The sequence below is a fragment of the Epinephelus moara genome, chromosome 22 (genome assembly GCF_006386435.1).
Source record: "Epinephelus moara isolate mb chromosome 22, YSFRI_EMoa_1.0, whole genome shotgun sequence".
Classification (NCBI taxonomy): Eukaryota; Metazoa; Chordata; class Actinopteri; order Perciformes; family Serranidae; genus Epinephelus; species Epinephelus moara.
The window spans coordinates 33,894,212-33,913,810 of record NC_065527.1 but is presented as its reverse complement, the minus strand read 5'-3'; the positions used below and the strand labels follow the sequence as shown (position 1 = coordinate 33,913,810).

The window sequence follows — 19,599 nt, the reverse complement described above, 5'->3', positions numbered from 1 at the left end:
GTTTTTAAAACCAGTCTTAAAACCCATTTTTACTCCTTGGCTTTTAACCCAGCATGAGACTCTGCTCTTGTTTTACTGTTTTATTGTTTTTATTGTTTGTCTTATGTTTTTATTTTTGTACAGCACTTTGTTTCAGCTGTGGTTGTTTTTAAAGTGCTCTAAAAATAAAGTTGAGTTGAGTTGAGTTGAGTATCTGAGAGCAAAGGGGGATGACCTCACGCCATTTGTTAGAACACAGGCTACAGGGGAGTCATAGAGCAGCCTAATCCAGGCTATGGAATCAGGGCTAAAACCAAATTTAGCCAGGACATAGTACAGGTATTCCCACTCAACCCTGTGGAATGATTTTTCAGCATCTAAGGATATTATTACCTCCGGAGTGACGCGGTTGGGGGAGCCTATAATATTGAGCAGTCTTCTGGTGTTATATGAGGAGTTTCTGTCAAGCATAAACCCAGTTTGGTCTGTTGAAATCAAGGTAGGTAGGGCTTGTTGTAAGCGTGAAGCTAGGACCTTAGCTAGGATCTTTTGGTCCACGTTTAGGAGGGGGATGGGTCTATAATTGTTACATTTAAGAGAGTCCTTAAATTTTTTTTAATAGTAGACATATGGTGGCATCGGATAGAGTTGCAAGTAGTCGGCCGTCAACAAAGGATTCATTGTAAACTTTAGCTAAAAGCGGGGAGATTAAGATGGAATATGCTTTATAGAATTCTACTATATACCCGTCCGGACCAGGGATTTAGCGTTGTGAAACTGCCTAATTGCCTCCTGTACTTCCACAGTTGAAATTGGTTTACCTAGCTCGTTAGCAATATTGCCACTAATTATGGGGTATGTAATCAGCTCCAACGGGTTGTGGCCACTCCAGACTTAGGGTGTGTACTCTGATGTGTAAAGATCTGAATAAAAGTTCCTAAAAGCGTCGTTCACTGTTTTTAGGTCGGACACGACGGCTCCTGATGGTGATTTTATTCTGGGGATCAGTCTTGAGAGAGCAGCAGTCCTGGCCTGGTGAGCTAGAAGCTTGCCTGCCTTTTCTCCCATTTCAAAGTAATGTTGTTTTGATTTTAACAATTGTCTTTCAATCTTAGCTGTTGATAAGAGGTCAAACTCAGCTTGGAGCTTAAGGTGTTGGCTGTGAAGTGTGGGAGTGGGAGCAGCGGCATACTGAGTGTCAACCCTCCGGAGCTGGTCCGAAACCCCAACCATCCTGGACGTTAGGGTTGGGAATCTCTCTGTGATAGACGATTTGATACATATCTAGATACACTGGTTACGATACGATTCAAAAACGATATTTTTTTAATACAGAACGATTCGATACGATTCGATACAGTGTAGGAACGATATGATTCGATACGATTCGATACAGTGTAGGAACGTTACGATTCGATACGATTCGATACGATTCTATGCCTCTTAATATGTGCGATTTCAGAGGACCTGAGATGGGTTTCCTTAAGTAAATAGATATTCCCTCCAAGTTGTTGTAGGTGTGACATTATTTTACCCCTTTTAATGGCTCCCATTAAAAGGGGTAAACTCCCCTAACATTCCATGAAACAAACCTGCAGCCCTTACCTTACTCATCCATTGCTGAGTGGGTATACGCACAGGTGATGCCTGGGAGGGAAGAAGGAAAAGAAAAAAAAAACAAACAAAAAAAAAACGACCACACAAAAAAGCACAAACATGTACAGACATGGAAATGAAACCCACCCTCGTGGTGGTTTAAAACCCTTATACAGCTTCTCATTCTTTCCCATTCTCACCAATCCCTTTCACTTGCTCTTCCCTGTAGTTGCAGAGTAACCCGAGAAGCATAGGCGTTTCTAGCCCATTTTAATTGAATCCCCGCACCCCTAAAATTTGAGAGCTTTTTTTTAAATTTTGTTTTTTACTGTATGTCCTTTTTTAACAAGCTAGAAAAGTGTCAAAACCACTTGGTTGAAACGTAATATTTTAACAACAAAAATACAGTCCTCTGTTTGAATTGGAATGAGAGAAGCTAGCTGTTGTGTCATGTGCATGTGTTAATATCATACAGTCTGTGGTTAATATTAAAGCCAAGGTGCTACTGACTAGCTAACTTACTGGATGCCCATTAACATTATAACTCCTATTGTGTGTATTTATTTATTTATTTATTTTTTGTAGATTTCAAGCACTTTTATTTTTTTGAAGTGTATTTTTATTTATGTATTTGTATTATATAATGCAGACAAGAAGGAAAAAGGCAAAGACAAACATTGAAAAAGTCAACTACTGTTAATGTGTTAATGTTACATGTTGTGCATTGCATTTCAAATAAAAGTCCAAAAAATAAGTCCAAGGTCCATTTTTGGTATTTTTGGTACTCACTATAGGGGGCTGGTTTACTCCAGAAACATACATACTGTTTATGTGTATGTTGAGGAGCTGCTGTATCAAAATGAGTTATCCTCCCCCAGAAATTAGGGGTACGATATGTTTCTTTCATGATTCCAATCCATTCCTCTTTTGCTGTGGCTCAGCATTTAAATAACCTTTATCAGATTTGATGGTTTAGTCACAGACTTTCCCAAAAAGTGTTGTGCTTTTCTTTCACAAATGTGGGAATGAAATTGAGTTAAAATGTACAAAACAGTGAAATTTATCTGGCCAGGCAGCTCTCTGGGTGCTCAGCACCCCTAAACCTCTGATCCTAGAATCGCCCCTGCCGAGAAGTATAGGCAGTAACCACAAAAAGAAAAAATCATAATACATGTGTCAAGTACCTCCCTGTTTATTAGATCTATAAGCAAAACTGTCTACATAAAAGGACTGGCATTACACTAAAATATTCATTCATTCTGGAAACAGTATCTAACATTGTTTAGTGAGTTCAACCAAAGTGCAGATGAATATAACAAGACCTGGTATCATATATGTTCCTTATTTCCCTCTAACCAGAGGTGGCGAGACCATTTCAGGGTTCCTAGAGTTAAACCATGAACATAAACTGCAGATCACCTGCAACTGGAGACTGAAAACAACCAGAGACTGAAAACAAACTGATAAATGGGTCTGATCACTTTTGTAATGAATTGACATCATTCCAGACAGGATGTTAGTGTGTCTGCGACTTCCTGAAGCCTACGGACTGAAGGCTGCTAGAAACTGTCAGGAAACTGTCCGACCTCACCGCAGCTTTTTGTCACCGCCCCCCGCTGGGGCCGCCTGCTCTCGTCTACTTTCCAGGCGAGGCGCAGTTCAACTCGAACGAGCCTATTGTCCAGAGATTTGGTGCTGCTGTCCCGGTTGTTGATATTGGAGATGGGGGTGGAGGCACAGTAGAGACGAGAGTAGAACAGAACTGGGAAATACCTGCCGTTTGTTGACAGCTTGATTTTGAGGCTTTGTGTTTCGCGCTGTGCATGTGGGACTCCACTGCCTTGATTACCATCGTGCCGTGTTTTAAACATTTCTTGCACAAAATACACCGTGCCTTGTATAAATTGCCTGGCACCGGTTTCAGCCATCCAGAAAAATCTTTGATGGACAGCCAATTTTTGACTCCAGCCTGTGGCCCTTTGCTGCATGTCACTCCCTCTCTCTCTCCCCCTTTCAGACTTGTCTGTCCTATCCATTAAAGGCTAAAAATGCCCAAAAAAATATCTTAAAAAAAAAAAAAAAAATTACACTTTCCCATGTGGTCCGACTGCTACATGAACGACGTGCATCTGCTCTGAGAGACACGGCCGCAAACACATCACTGTTTTGTTGGTTCCGCTCTCGTGATTGCGTGACGTTACTGCTATTCGGCAAATTATTTTTAAAAAATAAATGTTACCTATTATTTTTAGTATAATAGTTTAGACTAATTACAATCCTAAAATCCTACTTACCACGTGTTAACATTTTTAAGACTTTTGAAAGATTGATTTAAGACATTTTAATGCAAATTAAGGCCTTATTTTTAGATTAATGAATTCAATGCCTTTTAAGACTTTTCAAGGATCCGCGGGAACCCTGCATTTTAACAAAAACTTGAACAGATGAGGCAGTCCCTTCGCCCAATTACCCTTTATGACAGAGGGTGAGACTGGGAGATGAATCATCCCCATCCCATCCCCTCCGTTAGGGTGGATTAAACTGGACGCCAGTTTAAACTTGGTGGAGAGGGCTGACGATATAGACTGGCGGTGTTCCTCCAGCAGGCTAGCCAGAGCAGGCATGCTAATCCGGTCAGCATCGGTAGCCGGCTTGTCTTTCTTTGGGTTTTTAAAAGTAATAAATAGTCAAGTCGCGGGAGAGTGCGAAATAGGGAGCCACAGCGATTGGTCCCATTTTAGCCATTTTTAAGCATTTTTCTGTTGTTATAGCGCCACCCACTTGCCAATTAGAGTTAAAGTTTGCAATTTCAATCAGTTGCTATAGTGCCCCCCATTGGCCAATTGATGTAATATTGCATCCTCCCATGACCCTATACCACTGTGCTAAATTTCACATTGATTGACCAAGTCAGTGAGGAGAAAAACATTGAACAGACACACAGACACACCCACACACACAGACAGAGTGTCATTATATAGTAAGAGAGATTATGTTGATTATGTTCAATTCAATTCAATTTTATTTATAAAGCCCAATATCACAAATCACAATTTGCCTCACAGGGCTTTACAGCATACGACATCCCTCTGTCCTTATGACCCTCGCAGAGGATAAGGAAAAACTCCCCAAAAAAAACCCTTTAACGGGGAAAAAAACGGTAGAAACCTCAAGAAGAGCAACTGAGGAGGGATCCCTCTTCCAGGACGGACAGACGTGCAATAGATGTCGTACAGAACAGATCACAGATGTTGAAAACAAACTTATAGAAGAGGCCAGAGAAAAGTTGGAAGCAAAATTATTTCAATATATTTAGCAATGGTTAATCGGTTTAAAGTGCAACTTGCAGGTTAATTTTTTTTAAAAAAATATATACATAACCTTTACTGAAAATTACCATATGAGAAGTTAATTCAGAATTTATTATGGTTTACACGACATAAGGGCACAAATTCAGAGGAAAAAGTGTCTCTTTTTAGCTCCTCTTCGAAAAACGCTTTTTTTTCCCAACATCGCCTGATACTACGTCACGAGAGGGACTCTGCGTCCATGACCCTGCCTCTGTCCAATGCGCAGTAGTAGGTGGTAGTGAGTCTGAGCAGTAGTAAACTTGTGAGTTAGTATTTTTTCGGTTGTTAACAGTGCATTTCACCATTTGTGATTATGCCGAATTATTGTGTTTGTGCAGGTTGCACAAACTCGAGTCTGTCAGGACATGGAGTCCACCGTTTTCCAGACAGAAAAAGGAGTGGAGTTAGTTTTCGTGCCTGAGTGCGTTTTGTGCAGGTGAAGAGGCGCGATTTCACGGCTTCACCTGTGACCAAAAACGCAGTCGTGTGCAGCGCTCATTTTGCACAGGAGGATTATGTTCCTAGCGGAGCATTGCATTGTAACAAAATGATCAATGTTACTCACTTCACCCACCACTGGTTTTAATGTTTTGGCTGATCGGTGTATACACTTAATCACTGCTTACCAGAGGGAACTTATTCACATGCTGAGGCTGTGGTGATGAGTTGTTCAATATATTAAAATCATTTTGCTTCAAATTTTGTTTTGGTCTCTTTTGTCCTATCCACCCTAATTACAATCACATGGATCACAACTTAAAGTCACTATCTCATATGGCCTCCATTTTTGTGTATTGTATGTCTACAACTTTTATTGTTAAAGGTAAGAATACAACAAATGAAGCTAATGCTCTGCTGCTGACAATGCGGTAGGCGATAAGGAGTTAACCGTCTTCGTTTAAACTAAGGAGCCTCCAAGTAATTATTTTATGACCTTCATAAATATGGGCGCAACACTAGCTAGCAGCAGTGACAGTTATGTAGATCAGTTGATGTCCCATATGGTAAACAGTGCCAAGAGTGCCAAAACTACAGCACTTGAGGTGGTCAGCTGCTGCACAGTTAGGTGCACGTGTGTGTGTGTGTGTATGTGTGTGTGTGTGTGACACAGACAGCTTGAGAGCAGCTTAGGTGCAGAGCAGTGCGCCCTTAAATGACACCATCAACGGAAGAGACTGTCACCATAGTTTTTTTCTTACAGGACTATTTTGTTATAAACATTTACCCGCCAGTATAACGGATAGCCTTCAAAGATACCTACATAAAGTGACACTGGAGTGAGTCCTAAAACCCAGAATTACTGTGTTAGCTCTCCGCGCTCCCTCATCTAGAAGTCAATGGGTTTTCCAATTGGTTTTTGATTAGATGTCTGAAATAAGGTCTTTGGTAACACAGGCTGAAGAGACTTATAGGTTTTTTTCTCAGACATAAAATACTTGTCAATACCCCAATGTGAATTTTGAAGTGTGTCTTAAAAATGACGATTGCTAATAAGTGGCTAAAATAGACTACAGATCATCATCACACCGGCCACAACTTTACAGCCTCATTGTGGTGGTGACTTTAAGTCATGCGACCGTGGTGTTGTTTGTTTATGGCCTAACGTAAGCTTTTAACTAATGGCGACTGCATTTTTGCTTGTTTGCCACAGAGCTTATTTTCTACAATAATCCAAAATCTAGTGGAAAAATCCCATTGGCTTTTTGATGAGGGAACCACTGCAGGCTAACTTCCACATTGGCCTACAGACAAATGGCACTTAGCATCAGTGTTAATTTCTGCTAAAAGGACTACAACTCACATTTTGTTGTGCAGCCATGTGCTGTAGCCATCGGCGTCGCCAGACAGATTTTACTGGGGCACGTGCCCCAGTATTGATCTGCAGTGCCCCAGTAAACATTTTACCAGTAAAAAATTCACTTCGGAGTTTTAACTCCACATAGCATACACAGTGCGGACATGGCTACTTAATATGGTAATTCATTCATGTGCTACTCCATTCACTCCTCGTACACAGTGCGCACATGGCTACGGGCCCAAACGACGCATAGTGCGTTCAAATTCACACCCATTCTTCTCTATGGATTTTCTCCGCGACTGTGCGTCACAGCGAGAAGCCACGCATATCACGTGAAACAGCAGAATTGTAGCTTTCCGACAAGACCAAGCACTTGTCGGTAGTCCAATGTTTTCACAGCAAAAAAAGAGAGATAAATTTACACTAAAATTATGTATAACAGAGCTTTCATACAGCTTTGCACACACATTACTCTTGAATGGATTACTCGCGAATGCAGGGTCGCACAGAAATGCCACGCATGTCACATGAAAGCACAGGAGCAGAGCTTTCTTGTGGTACCACACACACATCATTATGCTGTCATCCCATCATGCTATAAATCCAGATTAATTGCCTACAAAATAAAAACCTGACGAATTTCTTTACAATCCATTATACAGATCTTGTTACTCAGTCACTTCATATAGTGAGGAATATCGTATCTTACCACGTCTTAGGCTTACATGTATTTCTCCCTGTCTATCCACATTTGTAGTCCGGCTTTCAAGATGCAAATATCTCCATATTGTCCAGTTGACACTCCTCAAACTTTGTATGACAAGACCAGCCACTTCACCTTTGCACACCCAGACAACTGCAGCCTAATTATGCATGCATGACAGGGCCGTAGTCACCTTATACATCGACAGGGACATGTGTCCCCCCCAATGCCCAAAATGTCCCCCCAATATATAACTGAAACTGAAAAACAAATATTATCTTGGAGGACATCATTGCACTTGGTTGACTATTTTCTATTATCTTAGATGTAAACATTGCATGTTTCTTTCAGATAAAACACATTTTTAACTTGTGAATGGGTCAATGGAATTTCTTGCAATAATGAAAAAATACTGGCAATCATGTCCGCCTGGCACAAACCACATGTTTTGGACAACTGTGAAGTGCAAGAATGTCCCACCATCATGCTTCTTATATTGTTTTGTCACCAGAAAAATGGCTAAAAATATCTGGTTTTGTCGGCCCAAATTCGATTTTGCAAGTGCACAAGTAGGCCAAATGCATTAGTTCATTCAGGTGGTTAATCAAAGATCCAGTCAACAACATAATCTGATCTGATTGTATAGTTTAAAGCACTATTTAAGCTTTTTTATTATAAATAAGTGCTAAAAAACTCTTTGTGCCCCAGTACAGTCTTAAGTCTAGTGACGCCCCTGGTTGTAGCATGACAAATGAATGTTCTAACCTCATCACTACACAAGAAGAACGTAAATCAAAATAATTTCTTAGGGTGGAGTACAGTGGATGAGTTGAGAAAAGGTCTGTTTTCCCTGCCAAACAGCAGCAGGGTAAACAGGCTGTTGCTGGGGTGGGTATTGTCTTTAAATACCCTTCGGGCTCATTTCAGGCACCTCACTGATACTGACATCTCTGAAGCGGGATGAAAAAGGTGACAGACAACTGTACCAAGACCTCAAGTGCTTGTTATCACTGTTAGCACATGGGAGAAGTTTTCCTCATAGGCTTTCTCCAAGAAAGCCCTCTCTGACAGGAATCTATTCATTTTGACCCAAACCATGACTTTTTTTCCACACCTTAATTAAAAAATCTCTTTCTGGTAGAAAACCCTCTAGAAAACCTTCTCCCAACTGCTTGCTGCTAGCCATATGCCTCTTTAATAAAATTTCATCTTCCTTGACTTCTCTCTACTACACTTGAGAATGGCTGGCAGTGAAACGGCACTGCTGAGGTCACAGTGTGTCGGATCATTCATCAATGCCTGTATCAACCACTGGACAAATTATACAGACCTCTTCTGTGTCCTTAGTGTCAAACTATCCAATGAAAGAAATACGCCACAAAAAAGCGAGCTATTAAGGAGGACAATGCCTACAGTGATGCATGGTAATGTGATAAGAATGAGGCGAAATTCTGGCAGCACTCACCTCCAAGTCATCCTCCACTATGACCACAGTGGACTGGGAGAACGTGTTGAACACTTGGTTAAGTGCCCACTGGTAATGTCTGGATATTTTGTAGTAGCCCTGGAATTTTCTGTGCTCTGGCCGAACTCTGATGTCTGACAGGTCCGGTTGGCTTATGTGCGTCACTTGATCTCCATATGAGCCAATCACACGAGCTGTCTCAGCGTGGCCACAGTCCTGGCTGACAATGATTGGATATAGTTCTGGAGAGGGGCGGTACTGTATCAGTCTGTCGAGGCTCCGTTTTACCGTCACTCTGTCACAAGCAATAACTAATATGGGAATAATGACCTCTGGGCTGGCAACAGAAGTGGCCAGTTTATGGTTCTCACCAATCCCTTCCTTTATTTCAATGGCCTGGTGCTGTTCTACCTTAGAGCCTGTAGGTACTGTATGAACAGGCTTCTGTGTATGCTTCACGTGAGTTTGGTGCCTATCATCCACACTGTCCCCACGAGAAAGTGGAGGCTTCTGCGGCTGGTGGACAACCTCTTGTTTGATTTCTTTTGTATCCTCTGTTTCTCTTTTCCCGACATCTTTCTGCCGAGCCCACACTGCCCTGTGACTTTCAATCTGCTTCAGCAGCTTTTTCTGGGTCTCGAGCTGAATTTCAACCTCCTCTGCCAGCCGAATCACCTCCCCAGCCAGGTTGACCTGGCCTCCTTTCCCTCTGCCCACGTCCCACTCCTCCTTTCCTCCTGGTTCAGCTCCACCACCTTCTCCGAGACGGCCGATGGGAGGACGACCCCAAAGATAAAGAAGAAGCAAAGCATTCCAGGCGACAAACAGGAAAGCACCACATAGTATAAGGGAACCTTTCTTGCGAACCATGGCCCAATGACACTAGAAAAGAGATTGGGTTGTGGAAAAGGCTGCAGGTAGGGAACAAGTGATGGAACCAGAGTGAGAATCCGACAGACTGAGGTGGCAATCTCAGATGGGCAGGAGGTCGATATCCGATCACACTGTAATTTTTTCAAATTTGAGGGGCATCTTGTCGTTTGCTCAGGAGGGTGTCAGGAGAGGATTGTCTAATTTCAAATTAATTTACATGTTCTTACTATGGATTTCATGCATTCCATGAAATCCCATACAGACAGGGAAATGAGCTGAGATAGGAAACAAGGGGAGGCTGAAAGTAAAAAAAGGGGAAAGTGGGGTCAGTTTGGGTTGAGGGAATGTGACGTCTTGGATCTTATCCTTCAGCCATCCTGAAAACAGAGAAGAACAGCTGATCAGCAGAATAAATGCAGCTCATCTGAGCTTTAAATAATGAAGCAGAAACAAATGCCGCTTTCAGACATGAACTACACATTTCTGTAAAATTCCATACATGTGAATAAAAGCACTAACAACATTATTAAGAGAACAAATCGAACGGTAGAAGAAATTAGAAGTAGGGGGGTGTAATTACAATTTTTTCCTGATCAATATAAACAGCACCGTAATGCAAACATGTGAGGCCCCCCTGCAGCTAACTCTGAGTGTGCCCCTTTCCTGCAGCATAGAGCAGGCCAATTTTAACATCTTTTTTGTTAAAAGGATACTTACCATTTCGGACACACAACCTAATTAAACAGACCACTTTAAAACACTGGACACAGATAATGGAGTTAATTACTGAGTGGCTACTTTTGAAACTGTTGGAGCTTTTTAACATCACAAACTATAAAGTGTCATGTCATGTCAGGTTAAGCCTAGTTCACATTACATGATTTTAAAACTGATTTTGCGTCGTGGAGACTATCGTAATCTTTTGAGTGTTCATACCTGGCAATGTGTGTTTCTGTCAGCGGGAGTCTCGCCAACTGCGTTATGACCTGTGTGTGCACACCACTAGATTTCTCCACCGAGCCCGCACCGACAGAGCCCTAGATAATGCGGTGACGTCACCAAAATTGGAAACGACCCATCGTAAAAGGCATGGATATTCTTCTCAGTGCTGAATCAGATCTGCCTCCAGGGCCTGGGTCCAAACACTACGCACTCCCCGTGATCCTGTGGACACCATCACTGTTGTTGTTGCTTGCCGGCTTGTCAGTGTTGCCAGATCTTGGGAGAGAAACAAGCAACCAGCAGTGTTGCCAGATCTTGGGAGAGAAACAAGCAACCAGGGCCATGGAAACAAGCCCAAAAGAAGCGCCTATCATGCATTTAAATAACTTATTAGATGGATATGTATAGAGAAAGATGACGTTTAGAGAGCAAGCCCAAATAAGGAACTCCACTTTAGAAACAAGCCCAAAGTCGCGGCTAATAAGTGAACCTGGCAAGTGGCAGCCCTGCGGCCTGTCGTCCTCACATTTCTTCCGTCCTCCTGCGTGCCTACATGGGACATATCCTGCCTCTCATTGGCTGATGCTCTTTGTCAGTCGGGCCACACTTCTCCAGTTTTCTAGCATGACAGATATCCAGTCCCAGTCACAGACGAGGGGGCGACTTGCTCATAGGCTTGATCACACATGAGGAATTGTCGTGGCAGACTATCTGCCGACACACCTCCGACCCAAGGTGGCTCTCAAGATCCTCTGCAACATCAAAATCACGGTGAAAATCTTGTAATGTGAACTAGACTTTAGGGTGTCAACAACACACCAAGCTCTCCTTCACCTGATGCTGAAGCTGCAGGGTGCACAGTGGTCTCTCACTCATCTGATGCTAACACTACTACAGTGTCTGACTCATCTGTAATGTCTTCTTTCTGACAATCACTGTCTTTACGACCATGTTGGCCTGTTTCATCCTTGTCAACGTCGCTTTTGCCTTCTAAATCTTCCTGACTGGCTCTGATCTAGAACAAAAAGAACTATAAACCAGCAAGGATTTTTTTTTTTTTTAAATATTTGTTCTGTTTTATAGCAATATTGGCTCTAATGTAGACAATATCATGATGTGCACCCTATGTAATTGTGTTTTATTTTTTTTATGAAAAAAAATTCTCTTTTATTCTTATTGTACCACAGTAGTTGTTGACAGGGGAGAGTGGCCCCCGCCTTGCAGGGGCTGCAGGGATATACTTTGAAGGCCAGAATATAAATTTAAATTGAGAGTATTTTCTGTAAATTAGACTAAAGGTCAGTATTTGTAGTCTATTGAACAAATTTTGTTTGTTTCTACATAAACAGAGTTAAACACCTTATTTCCAGGGTTCAAACCAGTGAGTCAGAGAAAAGTGAACTTCTCAGTAAACTTTAGCTCACATTTATTTAGATATTATGTAGTGTTATTAGCATTACTCAGTAATAAGATAAAAGCATGACATTCAACTAAACAACTAAGTAACTCCAAATCATCACCAGGTCTAGGAGCTGACTGATTATTGGCCTGGCTGAATATTGGCTGCAATATTCAGTATTTTATGGTTACTGGAATTGTTTTGTTTTGTTTTTCTTAAATCTAATTGCTGATAAACTAAATTAACTTAAAAATGCACTTTGACCGATTCAGCTGCCTCTCTATCTGTAGTTACCACAGTGTAGTCTCGTTCAATGTCTCGCCAACAGTACCACCTGAATGGTTATACTGGTTGTACGAGTAACAGCCTATCAACAGCGAGGGATAGTGTACCACAGATGGGTGGAGCTGTGTGTCAAACATGAGGCAGCAGATATTGCTAAAGTTGTAAAAGAAAAAAAAAAAAGTCACAATACTCCATGCTGAAACTGCAAAATTATCCAGCATTTCTGTTGGTAACATTGTGCCATAGCGGCACAAAAAGAAAAAGAAAAGAAAGTTCATTACTGGCTGAACATTAACTTAAGTTGTATTAGTACGAGAGAGGAAAGAGTGAGAGATGTGACCCATGACCATCATAGTTTAAAAAAATGCAGGATTCAGGATGTATGTTGACCATTCACATTAGCCAACTGTCACTCTAGCCCTTTTTGCACAGAGATTGCATAATAGAGCCACTATAAAGTCCCGTCTTCATGCCTCCTTTGCATTTTTACACAGAACCAAATGACATCATGTCATTCCAGTGTGTGATTATAGGCTGCATGCCACCATCACAAAACCAAAAGAGGCATGACAGGCGTGACATGTAACACAACAGTGTCGGCCTCTTGTGTGACATATAACATACACATCAGCAGCCCTAAACAATAACAATGGTATAACATGACAATAACAATCATTCACTGTCTCTGTTATATGGTGGCCAATCTCGTCCTCTGCTTGGAGGGTAAAGGAGCTCCCAGACCTTATCATTTTCCCAATTTGCCGACATTTATGGCTGCCGTTCTTCTTCTTTGAGTTAGTTGCTAACTGCCACTGGCTCCATTATAAATCTCCCTCCGTGGGACAAATCCATAACACGTCAGAAAACGTCACACCCGTCCTGCCCATGGTCCCATCCTGCCGGCTGCCCTGTTCATACAAACACCGATTTGGTGCTGTTACTACCTCCTGTGGTGGATTGAAGGCGAGACCAATCTGTGCCATTCTGCGATCACACCTTATATACAGCATGGTGAGGCAGCATAATGGCATGATATTCCTGCCTTAAACAGGTCATGTAAAAGGGGGTATTCTTTGTCACTGTTACTATAGAATAAAGTATGCAGTTGGCCTGGGACAAAATACTGATATAGGAATATACTCTGCTCAAAAAAGTTAAGGGAACACATAAATCACTCCTCAGTTCTTGATGAACGAATGAAGCTGAAAATCTTTACTGATGTACACTGTATAATTTGTTGAGAACAAAATGACGTAACAGTCAGTGGAAACCAAAATCATCAACCTGAGGGCTGGATTCAAAATCACACTAAAAATCAAAGTTAAAACAATGAAATCACAGGCTGATCCAACTTGTGTGAATTTTATCACAGCAACTCATAATGTGACTCAGTGTGTATGGCCCCGCGTACCTGTATGCACTCCCGACGATGTCTGGGCATGCTCCAGATAAGTTGGTGGATGGTGTCCTTGGGATCTCCTCCCAGACCTGGATCAGGGCATCAATGAGCTCCTGGACAGTCTGTGGTGGTACTTGGCAGCGTCGGATGCACGATACATAATGTCCCATAGGTGCTCAATTGAATGTAGGTCAGGGGAACGAGAGGACCAGTCAATGGCATCAATGCCTTTATCATCCAGGAACTGCCTACACACTCTGGCCACATGAGGCCAGGCACTGTCCTGCACCTGGAGGAACCCAGGGCCCACTGCACCAGCGCAAGGTCTGACAATTGCTCGGAGGATTTCAGCCTGGTACCTAACAGCAGTCAGGTTACCGTTGGCTATGACATGGAGGTCTGTGTGACCCTCCAAGGATATACCTCCCCAGACCATCACTGACCCAATGCCAAACCAGTCATGCTGGATGATGTTACAGGCAGCACAATGTTCACCACTGCATCTCCAGACTCTTTCACGCCTGTTACATGTATTCAGTGTGAACCTGCTCTCATTTGTGAAGAGAATGGAGTGCCAATGGCGGACCTGCCAATTCTGGTGCTCTCTGGCGAATGCCAATCTGCTTGGTGCTTGGCTGGGAGCGCAGGTCCCTCTAGAGGAAGTCAGGCCCCTTATGCCACCCTCATGGAGTCTGTTTCTGACAGTTCTGGTCAGAAACATGCACTCCAGTAGCCTGCTGAAGGTCATTTTGTAGGGCTCTGGCAGTGCTGCTTCTGTTCCTCCTTGCACCAAGGAGCAGATACTGGTCCTGCTGTAGGCTAATGCCCTTCTACAGCCCTGTCGAAGTCTCCTCATGTAACAGCCAGTCTCCCATTATCTACTCCATGCTCTTGAGACTGTGCTTGGAAACACAGCAAACTACCAGAAGTGACAAGCACACTAGCAGAACACAAAACTAGAGAAGAATCAGTCAAGAAGGATAAAGAGAGACCAACTGTCCGTGGCCACCACATGCAAAACCATTTCCTTTTGGAGGATTGTTTTGCTTTGCCTCTCCATTGCACCTGTTGTCACTTTCATTTGCACCAAAGCAGGTGAAACTGAATCGCAATCACTTGTGCTTCCTAAATGGACAGATTGATATCCCTGAAGTTTAACTGACTTGGTGCTATAGTGTGACGATTAAGTGTTCCCTTTATTTTTTTGAGCAGTGTGTCCTGTTATTTTCTCTTGCAATCCATTATGATGCGTTGCAATACACTGGCACCAAAAATTGATATTTTTTATAAACCTGCAGTGCTCTAAACAGATTTCCCTGCCAATTTGTCTTGCCAGATTCACTATTCCATGACCTTGTGCTGGCTGATAGTGAATGATGGTTACGTGAACACAAGTCAGCTTACTTGCAGTGAAGAAAAAATTCAGAGGGGGAAAATGGCAAACAGTGTGGAGTTGGAGAGCCGGGGAAAACAAATAAGAAAGGCACTCTCACCTTCAAGGCAAAAGATTGGGCCTGCTCAGACTTTTACAACACAGATGGAACAAAAAAATTGATAAAGACTATGGAATATGCAGAAAGAGATACTATGAATAACGCAATGATGGTCTCACTGTGTCTTGTGTTATTAATCTAGTGTACTCCTTTCCTTTACAGATTTGTGCTCAGTGTTGCCAACTTAGTGCCTTTCTCTCTAGATTTAGTGACTTTTCAGACCCTCCAGCGACTTCATTTCAAAAAATAAAAACAACAAATCCAATGGTAAAAAGACATCAGTGAGTAATTGTGTTAAATAATCACGATTTCATGACTTACCTAAATAATAGTGATTATGAGTTTTGCAGCCTTATGTTTAAGAGGCACTAAACTATGACTCTATGTATGTTTTTGTACACTGTTTCATCTCAGTTGTCAAATTCTGTGAAACTGACACCACAATGAGTGATTGATTTTTGCCTTTTAAGGAATTTTTTTTGGATGCATAGACAACATTATGCATTGTAGATAATTGTCCTGTAATGCATCAAGTGCCGCAAAATCACTATATCGTGATACCACCGTTATGGGCAATGTATTGTGGTCCTGAGTTACTCTGTGATTCCAACCTCTAGTCTGCAGTGTAGTAGGGCTGCATGATGTTAAAAAAAACACATTATATTGCAATTGTTCTGACAGATATTGCGATTGTGAAATGCGTACCAATTTAAGTGCGAAGGTTTTCTTTGCATTTGAATTTCACTAAACAAAAGGACATAAAAAGGATGATGATGATGATGATGATGATGGTGTGATTTATTCCAGGGTCTGTACCAAACAAGTATGTTCTCTTTTGTCTGAAATATGATTTGTAGGCTGGGGCATCTCTGTAGCACCACTATGCTTCATTTATAATGGTATGATGTGACACATTTTTTTCTTTATCACAACATTAGAGCTTCTGTGATTTGGATATTGCACTTGGCCATACTGTGATTTCGGTAATATTTCGATTAAGTGGACAGCCCGACAGTGAAATTCATACACTTCACTGAAAAACTGTAGAGAACTGTAAAGTAACGTTGGGTTTCATGATCAAATAAAGTTTTGTATCATGTGTACACTTATGTCCATACCCCTACTTCAAGATTATGTTGAAAAATTCTCTTTTACAGCACTCCATTAAACATGCTTAATGGTAAACAAAATGTTGTGATGGAGTATATGGAGTAATTATTCTAAATATGGACACTAAGATTTTAATTTTTACTGCAAATGTATACTACTGGTTTATTGTTCTGCTTGATAACTAATCATCTGATCTATATTGGCCAAGAAAATTGGGTCAACCCCTACCAGAGTCATCTGGGAACTGTGATGGTTGTTTCTCACAATTTTTTTCTGACCTTTTATAGACTAAATGTTAGATCAATTAAACAGAAAAATAGTTGGCAAACTACCCGATAAAGAAAATAAATGTCATTTGCAGTCCTAAATTGGTCTGATTACAAAATTACCGTATATTTCCAAACAGTCGCCCAGTGGCAAATAGCCGCCGGGCACCTAATAGCCGCCGGGGGTTTGACCCCATTTTGCATATTAAACGCCGGTCCGATTACACGCCCGGGCGATTATTTCCTCATTCACTGCCTCATGGCTGTCCCTCCTTGAGGGACTGTTTGCGCTTTTACGCACGGGTCGGTGGTGAAGTGGTGCACATGACTCATGCGACGGACGGACGGATGGACGGACGGACAGACAGACACGTATCTAAAACAGGTAATACATCTGGCTACATCTTTCCCACATCAAATATCCGTGATCGCCTTGACCCGCATGCGTAAAAGCGCACACAATTCCATGTCCTCTCACCGCGGATGCTGTGATTTGATGGCCCAGTACTCATTGTAGCCCACTCTTATAAGACCCAATAATAATAATAATGATAATAATAATAATAATAATAATAAGTTACTGTGGACCTTAGGGGTGTAACGGTACACAAAAATCTCGGTTCGGTATGTACCTCGGTACACAAGTCACAGTTCGGTTTTTTTCGGTACAGTAATGAAAAAAATAGATAACTATTAAATATCTTTTACTTATTGGTAACCTTATTAAAACATACCACCACAGAAGTTAACTCTTTTTACACAATTTTTGAATGAAACAAATATATATAAAATCCTGCTTTTTCACATTGTTTGAATGAAAATAGAAATATAAAAGTGAAAAATAAAATCCTGCTGTTTTTTTTAACACATTCTTTGGTTGGTTATTTCTTTAGCGCGATGGTCAGGGAAATGCTCTTTCTTTTTAAACGACGACGATATCGTAGTTTGCACCAGATTGCTTTTTCTATTCGTGCCGGTTAACGTTCAAACTCGGGTGGTGTCACTTTAGATGCGTTAGCATGTTAGACGTGTTTCCAAGTACATACCTGACCGCTGTTCTGCAGTGTCGGCACACTGCTTTTGTCTTGTCCACTTGTTTATTTCCATCTTCGTATTTTACCCTGAAACCAAAGTGTTTCAGGGTGGGTGGGTTTGTGGGTGGGTCTTCAGGTTCGTCAGGCTCACTTGCCATGTTGTCAAAATGCGAGAATGCGCTGCACAAAGTGAAAGCGGAGATTTAAGGGACTCGGTCCATCACTCAATTATGTCCGTCGGGGAACTAGATATTTTAAATGGTTCGGCTCGCAAAAACGGAATTAAAATAAAACAAAATAAAATAAAATAATATCCTGCGCCCAATAATTCGGTACAGGGTCGTGCCTAACCGAAAGTCGCGTACCGAACGGTTCAACACAAATACATGTACCGTTACGGCCCTAGTGGACCTACATGCCATGCCTTTTAATAAAATTACCAGAAGAGTTCGCTGAAAAACAGGTAATGTCAGCCTGAATTACGTTGCGGTGAAAATCGCTGACATGCATGGGGAATACAGCTTCTTCAGGCTCGCCATAGCTTACTGTCAGGACTCAGGGACCAGAATTCGGGATGGCGGACCGTCGGAATGGCGATATTTCGGTGTGGCGGCCTGCAACTGTTGGTTAAATGGCCCGTTCGGTTGGTATTTGGATAACTGGGGCTTTACTGGTATAATGCAATAGCACCACCCAGCGGTGAAACCTGTGTACACAAAAAAAATGACCCACTCTAAATGTTTAGAGATTTTTTGTACACAAACTCACCCCTGCATTATACAGTATTTTTGCACTAAAAAAACATACTGGACAGGAACTGTAACCAAATAACGGCCTGGTGCAGGTCGGTGCAAAAAAAAAATAAAAGCCTTGAGCAAATAGCTGCCTGGTTCTTTTAAACGCCTGGGGTCAAAATAGATTTTGTGAAATAAACGCCCGGGCTACTATTTGGAAAAATACGGTATTCTGTTTTTCAATGCTAAGGGTGGAAAATCATGACCATGGCTGAATATTAATATATACAATACTTTTTGGTAACAACCAAAATGTGTGCATCTGTCCAGAGCACCAATTGTCAAAGCTGTACAGTATGAAAAGCTGACACTGGATATCCGCTCAGATTCATATTCTTGTTTACTTACTCTAGGATCAGACCTCTGATCTAAATGAAAAGCTTGCCAATTTTAGACCGTATTTTATTCAGGCAAACTTTTGTGCAGCTGTTTATGTTTGACAGCATCTAATATTTGAGAACTTTGGCTTATTTTACAAAATAGAAAGGGCTCTAGTAGATCTTTATTTTTCTCAATGTAAGGTAAAGAAAAAAAATGTAGCACCATTCCATATAGTACCAAGGTATCATATATGCACTAGTATGTGAAAATTTCAACCAATACTCAGCCCCAGATGACAGTGCATTAGCACACTGCAATGATCTCTCATTGCATGCATATCAGGGTTCAACGCTAAGGTTTTTTTTCACTTGCCCGTTCGGGCAAGTTGGTCAGAGATCTACTTGCCCGAAGTCAGTTTTTACTTGCCCTATAAAAATTGTTTAATTTAAGCGGCTATCAAATAACAAAGACTGCAGTTACTTTTATGTTATGTAATCTTTATTCACACTGTATTTATTAATTAAAACAACATATGTCATGTATTGTAGCTTAATTCCTACACAAAAATGACAGTATCAGGGCTTAAAGTGAAAAATTTGTCAATCGTTCTCCGTCTATAATTTTGCTCCCTACTTGAGCCATGCCCACCTCTATTTATTTTTCACCCCTCTCTCCAGTTCTACTGTATTAACTTAGCTGGTTTAATATATTTTGCTTCCATCTCTCTCTGCCCTGCTCTACTGTACTTCAACGCTACTTAGCTCTCTCTCTACTCTACCAGTAGACTACCAC

At 41.5% G+C, this 19,599-nt stretch overlaps 1 protein-coding gene across 2 annotated transcripts in view; it reads right to left on the bottom strand.

Annotated features, from left to right (window-relative positions):
* mgat1b (alpha-1,3-mannosyl-glycoprotein 2-beta-N-acetylglucosaminyltransferase b) overlaps positions 1-19,599 on the bottom strand; it is a 50,822-nt gene that overhangs the window by 22,825 nt on the left and 8,398 nt on the right. For both annotated transcript variants that reach the window (XM_050033986.1, XM_050033987.1), the window contains exon 2: positions 8,892-10,141. In XM_050033986.1, the coding sequence (XP_049889943.1) occupies positions 8,892-9,761 (870 nt within the window). In that variant the 5' untranslated portion in view covers positions 9,762-10,141. The remainder of the gene's footprint in view (positions 1-8,891; positions 10,142-19,599) is intronic.